At 46.3% G+C, this 17,739-nt stretch overlaps 1 protein-coding gene across 21 annotated transcripts in view; it reads right to left on the reverse strand.

Annotated features, from left to right (window-relative positions):
* Positions 1-17,739, reverse strand: part of MAPK8IP3 (mitogen-activated protein kinase 8 interacting protein 3) — a 43,560-nt gene that overhangs the window by 23,885 nt on the left and 1,936 nt on the right. For 9 of the 21 annotated variants that reach the window (XM_072349745.1, XM_072349734.1, XM_072349728.1 and 6 more), the window contains exons 2-8: positions 12,226-12,346; positions 11,880-11,950; positions 11,540-11,631; positions 8,219-8,242; positions 5,953-6,097; positions 1,036-1,282; positions 338-440 (exon numbers count right to left, since the gene is read on the reverse strand). In XM_072349745.1, the coding sequence (XP_072205846.1) occupies positions 338-440; positions 1,036-1,282; positions 5,953-6,097; positions 8,219-8,242; positions 11,540-11,631; positions 11,880-11,950; positions 12,226-12,346 (803 nt within the window). The remainder of the gene's footprint in view (positions 1-337; positions 441-1,035; positions 1,283-5,952; positions 6,098-8,218; positions 8,243-11,539; positions 11,632-11,879; positions 11,951-12,225; positions 12,347-17,739) is intronic. The other 12 variants (XM_072349744.1, XM_072349743.1, XM_072349741.1 and 9 more) reach the window with 7 other exon arrangements.

Consider the following 17,739-nt stretch of genomic DNA (forward strand, 5'->3'; position numbering starts at 1 on the left):
ACCTTCCCACTGGCAGTCCTAAGGCTGTGCAGTGATGCCTACACTCCCACCAACTTAAACAGCAACACTCACAGCAGTAAGATCAGATAAGGACTCGAATGCTGTGAACAGCACCGGCTTTCTTTTCTCCTGTCTCAAAGCAGCCTGGGCCACACGCACAGATCCTTCCAGATCACTGATACGTGCCTTCCCTGGAGAACTCAAAGGCAGCCAGCACCTCATTTCTGCATTAGGCTGGATGTGTGCATTTTTTGAAACAGCTGCACCTTGAACTCTGAACCACAATTTCCACTCCTCACAACACAGAGGGCCAAGAGCAGAAAGTCACAACCAGTACCTGTTACCAGGGCGCTCCAGGCGGGGATCCTGACACATATCCAGCTCAGGAGTAGAGTCTATGATGTCCTGAACATCGGACCACTCGTCACTGCTTCCCATACCTAGGTGAGACAACACACCATCTATGGCAACAGTGCTCCTTAAAGGCATTTCTGCAGCTTCAAATAGCACGGCTCGATGATGTCATGGTGCTGCATACGGTTAACATTTCACTTCGAAACTGCACAGTTCAATGCATGAAATCTAACCTGGTTTCTGTATAATCCGTAGCCTAAGGCCAATATTTGAGAAAGAAAATAAGGGACTTTCCCCTCTTGCCAATTTACGTGTATTAGAAACCAAAACGTTCGAAAGCTGAGGCAAGCAACATAAACACAACGTCTGTTTGCGTATGAAATTCCCGAAGGATTAAGGATGTCACCTGGGTACTACATTAGCCCCTTTAATGTGTTAGAAGCCAAATCTACAAAGCCCATGACAACAAGAGCGTTCATTGCTCAGTTGAGGCTGGCACTGTGGGCGAGCAATAATAAGATACAGAACTGGACTCTGTTGTGACTCTTTATAGTCTCAATCTGTTAGGAACCAGCTGGTGAATGTTACCATAGGAATTTCCTCTGTATTACACAGAAGAGGTTCTGGTTCTGATGCTAACCTCAGGGACCTGTGTTCATAAACACGCTCCAGCTCCCATACCTATGCTGACATTCCTCATCTCCTGCGTGACCTGGACTTCCATGTTCCGGCTGTTCCGCTTTTCTCGTGTCCTCTTGTTGCTCTTGGTTGTGCCATTGTATTCACTGATGGGTTGGATGCTCTCATTCAGGGGCGTGACGGCAGCAGAGGGCACGGATGATGTGGGAGTGTTGGACTTGGTTCCGGTGGTGCTCGGTGTGGCAGCTGCTGAGGACTGCCCAGATTCAGACATTTCATCTTGGGGACACTACGGCAATTCCAGGGTAGGGAAAGAATAAAAAGGGAAAAGCAGAGCTATATATTTCAGTTAATCTCCGATTTGTTGGTATATGGCTGCCTTAAAGCATTAAGCAAAATGAGCCTTGCTCACTGCACCGACTAAATGCCCAGCGTTCACTGGAGACACATGGCACTGCAACCAGAACGCAGCAGTGAGTTCCCATGCTGAACTCAGCAAGCAAATCCTACCTGTGAAAGGATTGACATCCTTCTTCTCTTACTATGAAGAGTTATCTTCACAAGTCACATCATTATGTGACCTCTTCATCATGCACCTCAAGGAAGAAGGTCTTTTCATAAGCGAAAAGCACCTCCAATTGCCACTGACTACAGCAGAAGCTGAAGGGCCTTGGCACTCGCAGTAAGCCAGGACAGCATTTCCCAAGACTGGAAGGTAACACGCACATCGCTTGGGAAAGATGCGAGCTCTTAGAGGATCCAGAAGCTGCCATTACAGTAAGCCACTGACATAACTAGAATGAGAATCCCCTGTGTTGAGAGAACAGCAGCGTATTTCTTACACCAAACTGCAGAAGCAAAGCAGATAACAAACTGATGGTCTGATATTGCTAGTGGGAGAAGACCTATGTCCCCACATGATGTTACGCAGAAGCTTGCCAAGCATGGGTCCGGCTTGACAGCACAGCAGAAACAGGTTTGGTCTCCCCAAATTGATAAGGCAAGACCCAGAAACTCAAAAATAAGAAGCTGACGAATTAACAAAGGTGACAGACTTCCATTGTGAAATGCGCATGAGTGAGACTCAGCTTTACAGACATTACAGCCCCATTTCTTGTATTAACACCTCTTGAAAAACATGGGAGACTTGTAAGGCTTTGTGAGGATTTTACACTGCAGCCCTTGTTTGTCAATTAAAGCAGCGCTGCTTCGAAGTCAGCCAATTAATGCCTTGACTGATGCAGTAATCATCCCCAGTACCAAATGAGATCTCTCCTTTCTTCATGGCAGCCCACTCTAATTGCTGCCGGCAGGGAGATGGCAAAATGAATTTGGAGAGTTCTGTGTGCTGATGACTTGCAATTGGGTGCGGTGACACTCAGCAGCTGCACACCCAGACTCAGCTATAGTTGTTATTGCTGGCAGCTCCCCTCCTGTGCAACTGCTGCAAAGACTCAGACTGCTCAGCAGCTGCTTCAGGGCCTCCCATACTCGGAGCTGTGATGCTGGTTCACTAATTTCTAAGTCTTGCTCTACTGTTCTAACATTAACTGCACAACATAACAAAGCAATTCAAAATGGGATGAAATACTGAAATATATTATTAACCCTTTGCAGCCTTTTTTTTTTTTTAATCTGGAATCTTATTACCACCTTCCCTTAATCAGACCGGCCACTATACTTATCTTAAAACACCCTGCAGTACATTGCACGGCACAAGTCAAAAGGTTCTATGTTACATCTGTGCATTTATATAAAAAGGCTTATTTTTAATATTCGACCGTTCAGTAAAATCAGTGCCTTGTTTGGTTTCTGCACTGTCAGTGCAAACAGCCCCACGCTCCCACATGGAAGTTCCAGTGGCTTCCCTGTACATCTGCTGATTTTACAAACAAAACTGAGATGGAAACACTTCACTGTGGCCACATGTGGAAATCACACTTCTCACCTCCACTCGATTCCTGTTTGGTGAGTTACTTTTCTAATAGTTTAGTTCAGTTTTTGGGGTTGTGATCCATTAAACCTGCTGTGCTTTCTGTCATACAAAGGAACAACAAAGAGTTCCAAGCGTAAAGTGCAACCATAAAACCTCTTCTCCCACCCAAAAAACCACTTCTGTTGGATGAACAGATTCAGAGCTCCTCCTTGTACCCACAACCTGTAAGCACGACTGAAGTCTGTGAGAATTTCAGCACTGCAAAAGGGACGTGCAGATGTCATTTCTTGGACTTGGGATCTAGATGTCATTTAGAAGTTCTACAGCATCTATAGAGTGATACTTGTATTGAGAATACAAGCTTCTTGCTTGTTGACATTATCTTCCTCTCACCCAGAACACATCAGGGAATTATTACACATGTAATTACACTCTATGATTATACATTTGTAGTTTATAGTCATCTAGAGAGTGTCCTTTATTAAGTCTACCAGCCTGCCCTGGGGAAATTCCTCTCAAATGTAAACACTACCAAGGCACTCTTCTTCGCAGTCCAGAACCCCTATTAAACTCTGCTGGTATCTTCCTTCCACTGTCCTGATTGTTCCACTATTACTGTTCCAGATATTTTACCGACTGTACAGCTCTCCTCTGCAGTCCAGGAGGCACACTGCATAGCCCAGAGCTCACCCAAAGAAAACTCTCCGCAGCCACCACTTACCTACAGCCATACCTGTCAACCTCCTAAACATCAAATGTGCAGTAGTGACCTCCAAAATGCATTGCAAAGGCTCAACATTCATAGCAGTCATATGTCACCATGAGTAGTCACAATTGTATGGTTATAACACTGAAAGCATAGTACATAAAAACAAAAACGTTAAGGACTTTCATCTCCGAATCATTATGTAAAATAAATGTGCAACTGAATGTAAAAAGAAAATAACAAAAACAGCAACTTAAACAGAAAATAGTCATAATAAGTACACAAGGACAATTAAAACATAACTAACGTATGGCCCCGTAAGAAGGAAAACTAGCCAGAAAAGTCAAGATACACATATTGGGAAAGTAAGTTACGTGTCTGCAGTCGATGTCAGTGAAATATCAGAGCAGATGAAGAAAGAGCAAGGAGTGCACGAGCACCACTGCTGATATTACAGCCATGCAGAAGAGCTGGAAAACAGCATTTTTAGTCAGAGTGCGCACAAGTAGCTTGCAGGAGGAACATTTTCCATTCCAATCTGCAAATCCAGAGTCAGCTAATCAGTCCTTTTAATTATTCATGTTTGTTCAATAGTCTTAGGAAATCTGCCCTAACACCCCAGTTATCCAAGTCTGCCATAGCCCAAGCTCTATCTGCACACTATCAGCTGACCTCCTTAGTGTGTTTCCCACTTCTGAATTTTCCTAGCAAGCATCAACACAAACCCCAGACCCACCCATCAAATACATGTAGGGCAGCACGGCACTATTTCTGCACATTTTCTTTTTACCAGAAATGGACTTTATGCCTGACGTCACCAATAATAAATGACAAAGTTATCAAGTCAGTAACTCTCCATTACCTGAGCCTGGAAACCAAAGCTTACAATTTATGTGGATTCCTGCTGTATTCTCCTGCAATGCAGATCCTGAGTTACTGATGAGTTCCCCTGAGCTCTCACTGAAAACCTCTTAGAAGCCCTGCAATGATGTATCTGAATTGTGCCTTCAGTAGTCTGGAAGGTGGAACTCACCTCAGCTTTGTTCCAGCTCCTCCAAAGTCTTACACCTGCCACATGTCCCTGACCAACAGAGCACACCCATAGCAGCGTGCAGTGCTGAGATCCAAAGGAATAAATTCTTTCCAGAAGTACAAGTTTGGTCTCTGTACATTTTGGCTGCTGTGTGATTGTGTGCAGCAACGTGCTGGCATACATTAGTCTATCTGAAGCTACACCTTCACATCCACATCCCACTGTACTGTGGTTTTGCTATTCCCTAATTGCAGCAAAGCTCTCCAGAAATTAGTCTAAGATCTGACTAGCGCTTTTTAAGGCATCTTTAAAGCAGACCAGAAGCTCTGCAGGGAGGACACACTGCAAGCCATGCTGGGTGGATGCAGCACTGACTGTCAGGCCTGACACCAGGTACCTGAGAAACATCGTTTGGAGAATTTGGTAGGATTCTGGGCAAAGACTTTGAGAAGTCTGCAGGCACAGAATGTGGGAAAGATGGCTCCTCATGAGCGGCCTCAACTGCTAATAAATGCACAGATCTGTCAACTAACAGCACGATCTCTGGGTCTTTGAGCTCAGAGTGGTCTCCAAATGGCACAGCACCTGAAGCAAAAGGCACAACGATCCAGCTGCTCTGGTGTGGCTGCCATGCTGTGAGGCTTTTGGCAAGCCCCAGTGCAGAAGACAGTGCACCGAATGTGACAGGCGTATTGGATGTAGACAACACGAGACTAGAGCTGCAGACCAGATGTGTGAGGAAGTGAAGAGCTTTAAGCACAGTGCAGGACGTGGGCGGTCAGAGAGGTTTAGTACCCCTTTTAACTGAAAATAGGAAGGCCAGAAGAGTGATAAGACAAAAAGAACAACTGCTGAAGAGTAACCCTATGTCTAGTCTCAGCTGAGGAACAAAAGTCTTGCTCTTAGTGAGGGAAAGAGATGAGGCAGGTTCCATCATTTCCTCCCACAAATAAGCTAAAAAAAAGTAAAGATCTTATCTTCGCTATATTTCCAGCTGTCTCCACACACACTCCTTTCAACTTTGGGCCAGTCAAGAAAAGGAGATTAACACTGAGACAAGGAGGTAACAAGCACCACGAGCCTTATAAATCCCTCCCGCACTGTACACCAGATCTGTGATGGGACATCCTCCCACCTCAGCACAGCCACCACAGGAGTAAACACACAGCAGGAAGAGGCTGCAAAGGGTTATGGACACAGGTTAATCTCCACCTTAATGAAAACATGGGATGCTATTGACAGCGGCAGAGTGGGAAACCCTTGCTCTGTGATGGTCTATAAAACCTTGTAGCTGGAGTTGGACTGCAGCTGGCCGAGGTCACTCAGGTGCCAGTGGTCCAGTGTTGGGACGATCTTGGCCCCTATCTGCCCACGTACCATGCCATCCGCGAGGGGGAAGACATTCAGAGAGTTAGGACGTTCCTTCCTGCTAAACAGAGAAACAGAGAGAGAGGGAAAGCCAATCTGTTAGCTGTTTACGAGCTTCATACACAAAAGAAACAGCACACCAGCTCATGCAAAATGTTAGTCATTAGAAACTGAACTGCACTCCTTCCTGCAGCTTAGCAGTTGTGTGGACCCCCAAACCCGCAGCTCCACGGTGCTGTTTGTTCAGACCCAGAGTGTCTGCAGGTAGAGCCAACCATCTTCCTCAAAGGGGAAGTGACCAAGACAGGCACAGCTGACATCACCCCCCCATGCAGTGTCTGAAGGAAACGCAAAAGTGCAAGGACCTGAGCAATGGGGGTAGTGTGGGAAAACAGCACTGCAGACAACCCCACGAGAACATGGGCATCATTGAATGAAGAAAGAGGCTGAAGTGAGTTACTACACGCCACTTCTGCACGTTCCACCCCAAATGTGGTTTGCACCAACAGCAGAAATCAGTGGGTTTTGGATCACTTCTAATACTAAGCAGAAGTAATACTTGCATTCTGTGATTCCTCCTCCATATCCAACCACAGTCCTCCCAAAATTCCGAATTTATACAAACTTATAAATAAATGTTTCATTCCTAAAGCCAGATGTCTGTATTTCTTTATCAGTCTCCTTTCTGGCAAGTGCAGGTGACCAGCAAGCTGTGGATTTGATTCTGAATATGGAAGCTGGCACAGATTTGGGGGCCAAGTTCCAGTGGGAGAAAATGTAGAGCAAGCAGTGGAGGTGGGAACTCAAAAAAAGAAAGTAGCTCGTCAGCATGAACACTCCAGAAACAGGGCAGCAGTCAGCACCTCCTCGCAAGACGCTGATCTGCTCCCCTGCTCCATCAGGCTCCATGGCAGCCCAGTACATTGCTGCTCCTGGACACAGCAATCATTTTACCAAGACTCTGCTTAGCTACCACCATCACACTGTGGGACCGGCAGCCTCCAGCAGCCCCTTCAACCCAGCCTGTTCTGTGATCCTGTGCTCTGTGACCATGGGTGAAAAACAACTACAGCTGCATCTAAGGCTGCCCCAGGACCGACTCAAACACACAAACATGGGCAGGGGCAGAAAAGAGCTCATTTACAAAGAGAAAGCAAAATGTCTAACAGAAGAGACAAATGCTCAGCCTTTCCATTCTGAGCACTGTCCAGCTGACACGGCACACTGCACTACTGTGCCAGCCTGGCTCCTGCTTGGAGCGGCTGCTTGCTGCGGCCCATCAAGGAAAAACTGCAGGAAAGATCAGTTCAGTTTCACAGTCCTGATGTTGGTGTTACCAGTCCTCAAAGTAGTTCAGAATATCCTCAGGGTTGCTATAAATTTTCAGTGCTGACTACAGCCCTTTGGAGTGACTTTCATACACCCACGTCCTTCTGGTCCAGGGGGACTCTGAGCACTTGGTTAGTTCCACCTCACGTTGCAAGGAAAACAGCAAAAGCTTCTATAAAGGCTTGCAGTAGCCAAAACCTGGATCAGAACGCTCCTCCTGTAAGATCCTAAAGCTTAGAAAATGTAACAGAACTACGAGGTTTGCCATCACTGCAAGATGGCAACAGCCCTCTATGTAGGCTGGTGGTGCAGAACTCACTGCCTCAGCCAAAGTCAGATGTGATTTCTGACAGTTACTGGTGACACACATTTCCTGCCCTGCTTAGAAAAGAGGCGTATTTTGTGCTCATAAAGGAAGCGCTCAAGAAACGTGTAGATGCGGCAGGCAGGGCATGGTTTAGAAGGGAAATATTGGTGGTAGGTGGACACTTGGATCACTGGGGATCTTTTCCAACCTTGGTGATTTGATGATTCTAATTTAAGGGAGAAAAGACAACTTTTTAAAGTAACCTGGAAGGTGAAGTGCAAATGTCCGATCACACAGGGATGATCTCAGTTTGGAACCCAGCCTCTGCCCCTTCTGCTTTTGGGTGCACAAGCTGCTTCCTGATGTAGCAGCTTGCTGGCTCCCTCTGCACCAGCCAAGGGAAGCGTGCCGTGTGTGAGTGAATCTAATGCAGATGTCAGTACACAAAGAGGGCGAATAGGCCAGCACAGAACCCTTCAGCATCACCCCATGACCACCCAACAGCAAACTTCAGAACTATGGTTAACAAATAGCAGTAGGATTTACCTTTTCCTCCATGACTGGCGATGACTGCAGCGACAAACGTAACAGCCAAAACAGAGCAGCAATTGCACAAAAAGCAAGACAAAAAAAAAACACAACAACAACAATTAGAGAACGAAGGTCATGCAAACATGCAGCCCTATCAGAGACAGCGTATGCATGCACTTTGATTCATACTACTTGGAGGTGTGCATTATACCCATTCCCCTCCTCAGATGGCAGCAGGCACACACACACCACAGCAGTTCTTGCACCATCTTCTCTCAAGTGACAAGCAAGCACCCTTGGTGTATTTACGGCCTTATGCAAATATGTATTTACACAGTCTACCATATAACACACCCAAGCACATCTACAGGTGAAGGTAACCAAATGCACTCACACACACCTGGGAAGACAGTGAGAGATTACACCCATATCCCCCCCAGAACACATCAGTGTACCGACTCACAAGTGTTGGTGTTCACCCACACGCAGCCGTGCAGACACAGGAACACACAACCCTCAAAGGCACAAGCACACACAAATACAGCACACACAAACAGCCCAAAGCTTGAAATGAAGGAAGAAGACCCACTTCCCAGCTGCTGTTCCTACACTCAGATGGAGGCCTGGCAGGGGCTGTGACAGACACAGAGAGCTGCTCTTTCTTCACATTCTTCCAGGAACTAGCATCATGTTACACGGAATAGCATCCCTCCAACACAGGGACAATCCTCGGTGCAAGGTTTGTCCTTCACACCAAAGAATGGTGGTCTCACAGATAGAACCAATAATCACTTCCCACTACACATTTCTTTCACTGAACAGTAACAAAAAGCCACAATTAATTTCAGCTTTATTCACAATTAGTGAAAACTCATCAAAACCAATTTCTACCAAGCAGTCTGTTCCAAATCCGGCAGGTGCATAATGCCAAGCAGGGAGGGAAGCCGAGCCTGCTTTTTGCCTGCAGTACTTTCTTGCTTTACCATCTAAGTAATTGCACAGATACATCCTTATTTAAAGAAGGATAACTGGGGGGGCAGCCAGCCTAACACACTCCAACCATTACAGCTGTGATCAGGATTGGTTTGGGGCAGAGGAAAACAGAAACAATGTGTTGAGGGAGCTGTCAGGAAGACATGCTTTCAGTCCTAAGAACAACCTACTGGTTCTTTTCACACCCTATCTTCTCTTTCCATACCCATCATACCTGCCTCCATTCACCAAAAGGGGCCACCATCCAGCTTCTACTCTTCTTTCCTTGTATAGATTTCTCAGTTTTTCCACTGGTCTGCTGGAAAAGCATCACCAGCTGGGAAAGGGTTACACTGCATTCTGTAATCAGTTTTACTCTTCTAAGCCACTCTCTGACATGACACCAATTTACTGCTCTGCAGTAAAAAAACACAGCATTGAGAACTTACTATATGGAAAGAGCTCAGTCAGATCAGAATGCTCCTGTTCCAGTTCCTTTTAGATCCACTACAGATCTGTACTGTCCACCAGAGTTTATGCAGGAGAAAACCTAGATAAGTCTCTCTGCCTCTCGAGTTTAGGGTAGAACTGCTTCAAACTGCTTTATTGCGGCCCCTGAAACACTGCTGAATATTCTCCATGGCAGGAGAGCTGAGCGGCTCTCTGCAGGACAAAAGAAACAGGACCACACACTGACACTTTGCTTCCTGCTATGCTGCACCCTGCCAGCTCAGCAACTCACAGCTCCCCCTGAGCTGAGACATGGAGATGGCAACGAGAGAGAAATGCACACATCAGCACAGCTGTTCTTTCTACAAACATTCGTACCTTTCAGGTAGGTGGGAGAGGTGAGTTGGACTGAACAAGACCTAGTCTACCCTGTTTCTCCTCCACCATGGCTGTGCCTAAGAGCTTGTACAGAGTCATCTGACAGCAGAGGCACAGACAGCTCAGCAGAAGTCTCAAACACGGACGTTCTGCAGTTACAGAGCCCATTTTCCTTCAGCATCCTCCCTTCCTTCTAACACTGATGTTACGTTACCAACAGCTGTGAACAAACCTCCCGTTGCCCGCAGCAGCCCCATGTGCACACCAGTAAGCCACCAGCACAGAACCAGAGGCTGACCCCATACCTTCCCGTCACAGCACGATGCTCTGGCAGGAGGCCGAGCTGGGGAAGGAACATCGTGTCCGTAAGGAATGGGGCAAAGTCCCACACTCTTCTGAAAAGTCCTGTTTTCTATTTCTCCCCTTCCACATCCTTCCAGCCTCCCTCCGGGGGGAGCAGTTTGTGTCTCTCTTGCTCTCTCCTCTGCTGTTTTACAATACACAACCAAAACCTTGACAATCTGAATTCCTTCCCAGTCACTCCAACCCAGCAACAGCAAGCCACAGCTTCCAGAGAGCTTATATTCCTTATTTCAAGACCTGACACTTCCTTCCACTTTCTTTATCCCAAACCCAATGGACACCCTAGTATTTAAATGTACTAAAGGTACTAAAATATCCTTATGTTTAGAAAATAGGAAGAATATTTCTTCTTTTCTTCATTTGAAATTATCTTTTCGTATGTCCCAGTGGCTCAATGGATTGTGCTCAGTCTAAATAGCTTTATAGAATGCTTCATTTGATTTATTACTTCTCTGATCAGTACTTATGGAACACCATTTTTTTTTTCCTTCCACAGCCTATGGGCAACATTATTGGTGCCTATAACGTATCTGTAATGAAATGATTGCAATTGGAACCTTTGTGCTTTAAACTTGGTCTAAGGCTCCAAAAAAACAATAGTGGTTTTATATACCAAATTTCATTTCCCGCTACTGCCATTCCTTTAAACAGAGGTTGGCTCTGATCACTTCAGTGCTATGAAAACAGAGGGGGAAAAAAACAAAGCACTTTCGTGGGCATAAGTAGGTCTATTGAGTGACTGACTCAGAGAAATCTTCCCTTAAGAAACTGGGGAAGAAGTTACATAAAGGCTAATGCATTTAACTACTCCAGTTTTGCTGGCTGTCACACATGCACACAGACACACACAGATAAACACTCTCTTCCATCCTCATCCATTTAATGGATAAGTCTTTTACATGCTACCTGAGAACACAAATGTCGCTTTCCAGAAGACGCCCATCTGCAGCAGCACAATGGAGTCTAAACTTCGTAACAGAACACAAAAAACTCCTCTCTGTCAAACCTTAGAGAACTTACCCTCAACTCACCCTCAACCCATTACAAAAAGCTTCAGGTACAATCCATGCCCACGGGGAAAGATCCTTTGTCTGGTTTCTTTCTCTTGCAAATATGCACTCATTTGATAAGTTCCTGGATGGCAAACATTATATGGGGAGGTTATGGCCCTACCTTATTCCAGGTACACTGCCCTCAGTTTGATTATTTTCCACAACCTGCTGCATCTTGGATCGTCCGATGTGTTCCACATAGGTCTGGATCATCTGAGAAGGGGAAAAAAATACATAAGCCAAACAGAATGAAACAAAAGACTCCTTTGGACTCCATGATCATTACGGGTCCCAATGAAAAGAGCATGGCTTCATCCTCCTTGTACCCTCCCTTCAGATAATGTTGATGCTCTCAAGGTTCTGAAGCTCTAGGCACTGCTGGGATGATAAAACCCAATTCTCTGATGTGGTTTTATGGGTAAACCAAGAGTTCATTAGGAAAAAATCAACCATCAGCTTACCTCTGTGTGACGCTGATGCAAAGCATTATAATCTTTCTTCATTTCTGATTCACGCTCCTCCAGCCGTGAAACTACCAAGAAAAGATTCCACCCATCAGCTAACATACAGATCTAGACATGCTCCATGCAAGAGAAGCAATGAAACCTGCACTACGCTACTGTGGATATGTCCCACCCTGTAGATTGCTCTGATTTTTATACCAAGGAAAGGGACAGCCACAGATTTCAGGCTTTGCATAAACTACATTAAAACAAACGACAGAAAACAGCACATGAAGAATATCTGCAAGTCTATGCTCATGGAAAGCAAACGACATAATTGTATCTGGTGCACAACTTCACTTACTCTGGTCTGCATAGTTTTTGGTCTTCAGCTCCAACTGTCGAGTCTGAAATTCAAGGTGTTCCACTTGGATTTGTAGCTCTTTCTTCTCCTGTTCCAGTGCATCTTCAAACTCTATAAACTTCTATACAAGGAAAAAACAGAGAAGGAAGCAAGGATGAGGAACAGACATAAACGTATTTGACTTTTCCTCTTCTCTCCTCCCACACTATGTGTGCGTATATATACATATATACATACACACACACACACACACACAAAGCAAGAGATAAGAATTTCTATGTGCTTTAAGTAGCACAACAGCATTTACTCAAGCTAGAAATAGTTATCTTCTAAAATAAAGTAAACATGTATTTTGTGTATCATTAAGATATAAGCTGCTGGCCAACGCAAGTTATGTAAACCAACACGGTTCCATCATCTTCAGCAGCACCTTTATCATGCCAGGCTGAATTTGGATTCCTGTTAGTTTTATGTCAGAAAAGCCAAATTCTGTGTCTACAGTCACGCATTTAGAAGTGCCTACGTCAGAATCTCCTTCAGACATCAGAAAGCTTCCACTATTAATGACGTTGCATCTAAGTTTTGCAGGAAACATACAAGCCTTGTGGAAAACCAGCCCACAACCATCACACCTCACAGTCTCCTTTGCAATCCACTTCCCAGATCTCAGACCAGAGGTCAGGGAAAAGGCACACATCAAACAAGGGGCAGAGAGCTACGTGGTAAAAAACAGAGTAACTTTGACAGGTGATTCTATAAGGATCGCACGTTCAGCTCCTGAGCTGCTGAGATAAACTTGTCTTACTTTTTCAGTTCTGTAAGCTGAGTTATGCCTCAGTGGGAGCAGAATGGAAGCAGTGACTGAGGAGACCTCACAGGAAGAAAATCCTGGCCAGTCTTCTCTGGACATCAGTAGAAAAGAACAAGTTCTAACCAAGACAGCCACACTAAGCAACAGACCTAAAGAAGCCATTTAACTTGCTTTGGACTGATTGAAGCCATACTAAGAAAAGAAGAATTTTCCTCTGCCCCCTCTCAGGGTTTGCTGGAAGCACTCCACGCTAATGCTCTGTTGACAAACTTCTAATTACAGCCCAGTGCTAAATCCCTCTTGCATCTCACTTGCTTGGCTTTCACTCCTGTGCAGCTCTCTTGGCACAAGGTGCCCATCTTTTCCCAGCTCCCCACCCAGACAGGCAGGAATTCTGCTTGTAGCAGCAATAAACTTTAACTGACTTTAAGGAAAACATTCACAGATCTCTCAACAGTAACATAAGAAGCAAAAGAAGGCAGGAGACCAATTTTATTCCCACTATGCGGGTCAACTTTAATAGGATTCCTGGATTTGCTACCGCTGCTTTGGTTTAGTTTAGAGAAACCGATTGGAAGATTAGATGTTCCACACTAAGGCTCTTCTTAGTTAGTCCTGTCTGCCTTGCAATCTCAAAGTCATCAAACAAACTGCAAACTAGCAACCCGCTATCAGCCGACCACTTGGAGAAGAAACAGAGACAGCAGCATTAAAAATTAATGCCACTCTAAGTGTTCTCAGGGAAGCAGAGCATCTCAGGTGAGCGCGCTGCAGCTTATCCTGCTCCATCTCCTAAGGAGATCGAACACCAGCTCCGGGCACAGGGACCCAAAGGCTCCTCACTCTGTCTGGCTCCAAAAAGCTTCTTAGCTGTTTGTCCATCAGAATCTCCCAGCCAGTGTCTCCCCCTGTTAAAGGGAAAAGATTCCTTTCTTTTCTACCCCATTACAACGAAATAGATGGGTGATCTGGAAGAACAAACAGCCCACTCCCACTTGTCCTGGGAGAGCAAAGCTGAGCACAGCATTACTGTTTTTTCCAGAACCCATCATAGCTGCTTTCAAAGGATAATTTTCCAGCAGTTATAGGAGCCAGATACATTTTAAACAGTTAGTAACGATGGAACATGACGCTGCTGTATACATACAAATTAGTCTTGCTGGAGTCTCTCCCTGGATTTCAAGCAGGATCTCAGGTCTCTAACATCTCAGGATAAGGTTACAACCACCAACGTGGCTCACACGGCCATCGTTAAATGGAAAACAAGGAGCATAAAATCATCTTAAGTGAAAGAATGAGTATTCCTCTGAAAAGCGTCTGTACATTGGAGATTGCTCAGCTTCCTGCATTACTGGCTTTCAGAGGAAGAAAATGACTAAAAATAGTAGCATGCGGTCAGAAACCATCATATCATATTAACAATAAATCAAGCAGAGTGAGCTAGATGTGCATATATGCAGAAATCTTATTACAAGGCCTTAATCTGGGCTGGCTGGCAGCACGTATTACATGCTGACAGGAACAGCAGCAGCTCAGCTGCCACCTTACCCTGCGGCTGGGCAGAGAGAGCAGCGCCGTGATGCACTGCCCAGGAGAACAGCTGGATGCACAGCTGGATGCACAGCTGGATGCACAGCTGGATGCACAGCTGCCCGTGAGGAGGGGGCTGTCTGCAGGGCAGGAAGGACTCGCACTGCATTCCACCTCCCACCTACAGGAAGGCTATCAGCTCTGGAGCCAATGCAGGCTGTGCAGCCTCCAGCTCCCAATTTGGGGCAGTAATTAGCTGGCAATTCGGGAAGTTACATTGAAAGTATTCTGTCTTAGGAAGCCAAGACAAAGAAATAGGCCAGAACCCACTCGTGGCAGGACGCAGTGCTGCCTGGTGGGCAGAAGCTCGGAGCTACTCCCCACGCTCAGATCTTTGCTATCCTCCTCAAAGAGGAACACCCCAAAGGAACACCTCCACCTGCACAGAAGCACGCAGTCTCACTGAAACAACATTCCCTTGACAGCTGCAGCCCTTAAAGGGCTTCTGTTTGCTTCTGCTGCTAATTTCAAGGATTCACAAGCACATCTTTTATGTGTTAGCTACTTTAGAGTTATAGATTGGTCTTCAAATGCTTCTGTGAAATCAAACGCTGTTATTTTGGCATATATCAATACAACTATCTCCTGGATTCTTACTCCAAGGGATCTGAGCCTTCTTTTGAAGAATAAGATGCTCTGCCCTTTAAATGCTCTCCATGAAGCAGGCCTGGTGCTACGGCAGAGCCAGGGCAGGCAGATGGGCTCTTCCCAACCCCCAGCCCCGACACAGCTCTGCCCCCACACACCATGGGGTCAGTGCTGTAGAGGAGCACAGAGGCAGCAGGGGCAGCTAACAGAGCTCTTCATGACAGCCTTGTGGTAAGTGGGGCTGACAAGACACGAGGTGCTACTCAAGTGCAGCAGATGAGACAGGACTGGGAGATGCCACTCATGAAGGGAATCAAAACATCACACAGGAGGAACAAAACGATGCTGATGGCCAGAGAGGTACTGGGACAAAGCAAGGGCATGCAAACATTGTGACTGCAATGAGAAGACTCGAGAAAGGAAGCTGAGCACAAAGCAGTGATGAGCCCCAGGCCAGCTGCAATGCAGCCTGAGGAGACAAGACGTGCTGCCATCTCCAGCCAACAGGATGCCACACAGGTGAATGAGCAGGTTGATCACGCCATATAAATCCTACCATTGTGATTCTCAACAATGCAACCCTCCAATTCATGCTACCGTGCTGCTAAAGCCTTCCAGGAAAGCCACCTGCTATTGCAGCCCTGCACTCTCAGGGATCAAACCAGGCACAGCGAAGTGTCACCCAAACCAACTGCACACAGATACTGCCGTGGGACACTCCAAGCCGCCCCTTCTCCAGCGGGCAGCAAGCAGAGCTCGGCTTGTGCCACCAAGCCAATGGAGACCAAAGGCAGGACTGGTTTCTATTAATACTTCAAAGGCACAGATACCTCATGGAGGCAGAAGGCACTTGGAGCAAAAGACAATGCTGGCACAGGAACAAACCAGTAAAAACAGGCTGCAAGTTAAAAAGAAAGTGGAATTCAGGAGGAGGTTACTTCTAGAAGAGCAGACACGAGAGATTGAAGTCATGGTTTTAAGACAAAGCCTGATAAATTTACAAAACAGCTTCTGTAATGCAACTGCCTGCAGTGCTGAGCGAATGGGCATGCTGAGTCAGCAAGTCCCAGTACTGTGCTCCTACAAGTGGGTGTCATCCTAACAGCAACTACAGAGCAGGGAAATTCCTGTGCAAGGTCCTATGCATAAGCTGCAGGTGTTACTAAATAGTGGGAGCTGCTGATGCCCTGGAGGGTAGGAAGGTCTTGCAATGAGATCGTGACAAGTTATAGGGATGAGCGTTAGGCTCCACATGAGGATTAACAAGTGCTGTACTCTGCTCTGGGACAGGGCAGCCCCAGCTCCGTGCGATGACAGGAGTGGCACAATAGAGAGGTGCTATAAAGGAAGGGAAGATCGCTCACCTGGACCAGAAGATCTCGGGTTCACAGCAGAGAGCTGCACCAAGGGGGGATCTCCAGAAAGATCCTTCCCCAGTGACAGCCAGGCCTTATATGGGGTCTGGGAGAGGTGCAGCCGTTACCCCACGCTCACACAACACAAAGCAGATGGAAGAACACAGCAATACTGAAAACCTGACACTGTTCCACAGCTTCAGTAGTTTGGAGGTCAAGGAAAAGAAATGTGAGTTCTGAGCCCTGCAATCGCAGACTGACAGCACTGCTTTGTTTCAAGGAACTCCTGACTCCAGTGCTCCTGTCCAGGTGCTTCTGCTGCCCTATTTTAGAGCAAGTGGAAAATATTGAGTCACTCTGCAGCCAAAGTGTCTAAAAAAGCTTCGCTTTTGGCAAAGAGTATTTTGAAAGATATCGAATGCAGCCATCTTGGGGAACACGTGGAAGAACACCGAGACAGCAAGCTTTGCTGCAGAGCACTCAGAGGAAGGGAAATCTGGCTGTGCAAGCTGCCCTAGTGGAGCAGGACACGGCTGTGTGCACTTATGTAAAAGCAAGACCTGGTGGTTCTGCAGTAGCGGGAACAGGAGGATACGACACAACTTTTGTGCCAGAGAACAACATCCACTGCTGGTTTCAGTTCACTTAAAACCAATAAACTAAAGATGTAATTAGAAGCCCAGCTCTTTCGACATGATGTTGCAATACAAGAACAAATTACTTTGTGATCAGCGTCTCCCAGCTCCCAGCATTGCTGCAGTTGTTGAAATGATCATCGATACACACAGAGAACTCAAGAGTGAGGGACTGAATGTTGTTCCCGGAGGAGGATCCGCCGCTGAAGGTGGGGCTGGAAGCTGCAGACCCAGGACAGGCAAAGCACACAGCGCTGAGTGCTGCCCAGGGACGGAGATGGGCTTCCCCTGGTACAAAGTGCGAGGCGTGCTCTGGTGGGGGTGCATTTCTCTGCTCACAATTAGCTGACAAACAGCTGAATTCTCTCTAACATAAGAGATTTTCGCTTCCATAACATGTCATCCACTGCACAGTAAGGGGCATACAGGAAACTGGTGCAGGTAAGTGCTGTGCTTTGGTCGCACGCAAAGGGAATAACAGCTGCATCTTACACACGTGAGCTGATAGCAGAGCCTACATAGGGGGGCAAACCCC

Source organism: Excalfactoria chinensis, chromosome 14 (genome assembly GCF_039878825.1).
Source record: "Excalfactoria chinensis isolate bCotChi1 chromosome 14, bCotChi1.hap2, whole genome shotgun sequence".
Lineage (NCBI taxonomy): Eukaryota > Metazoa > Chordata > Aves > Galliformes > Phasianidae > Excalfactoria > Excalfactoria chinensis.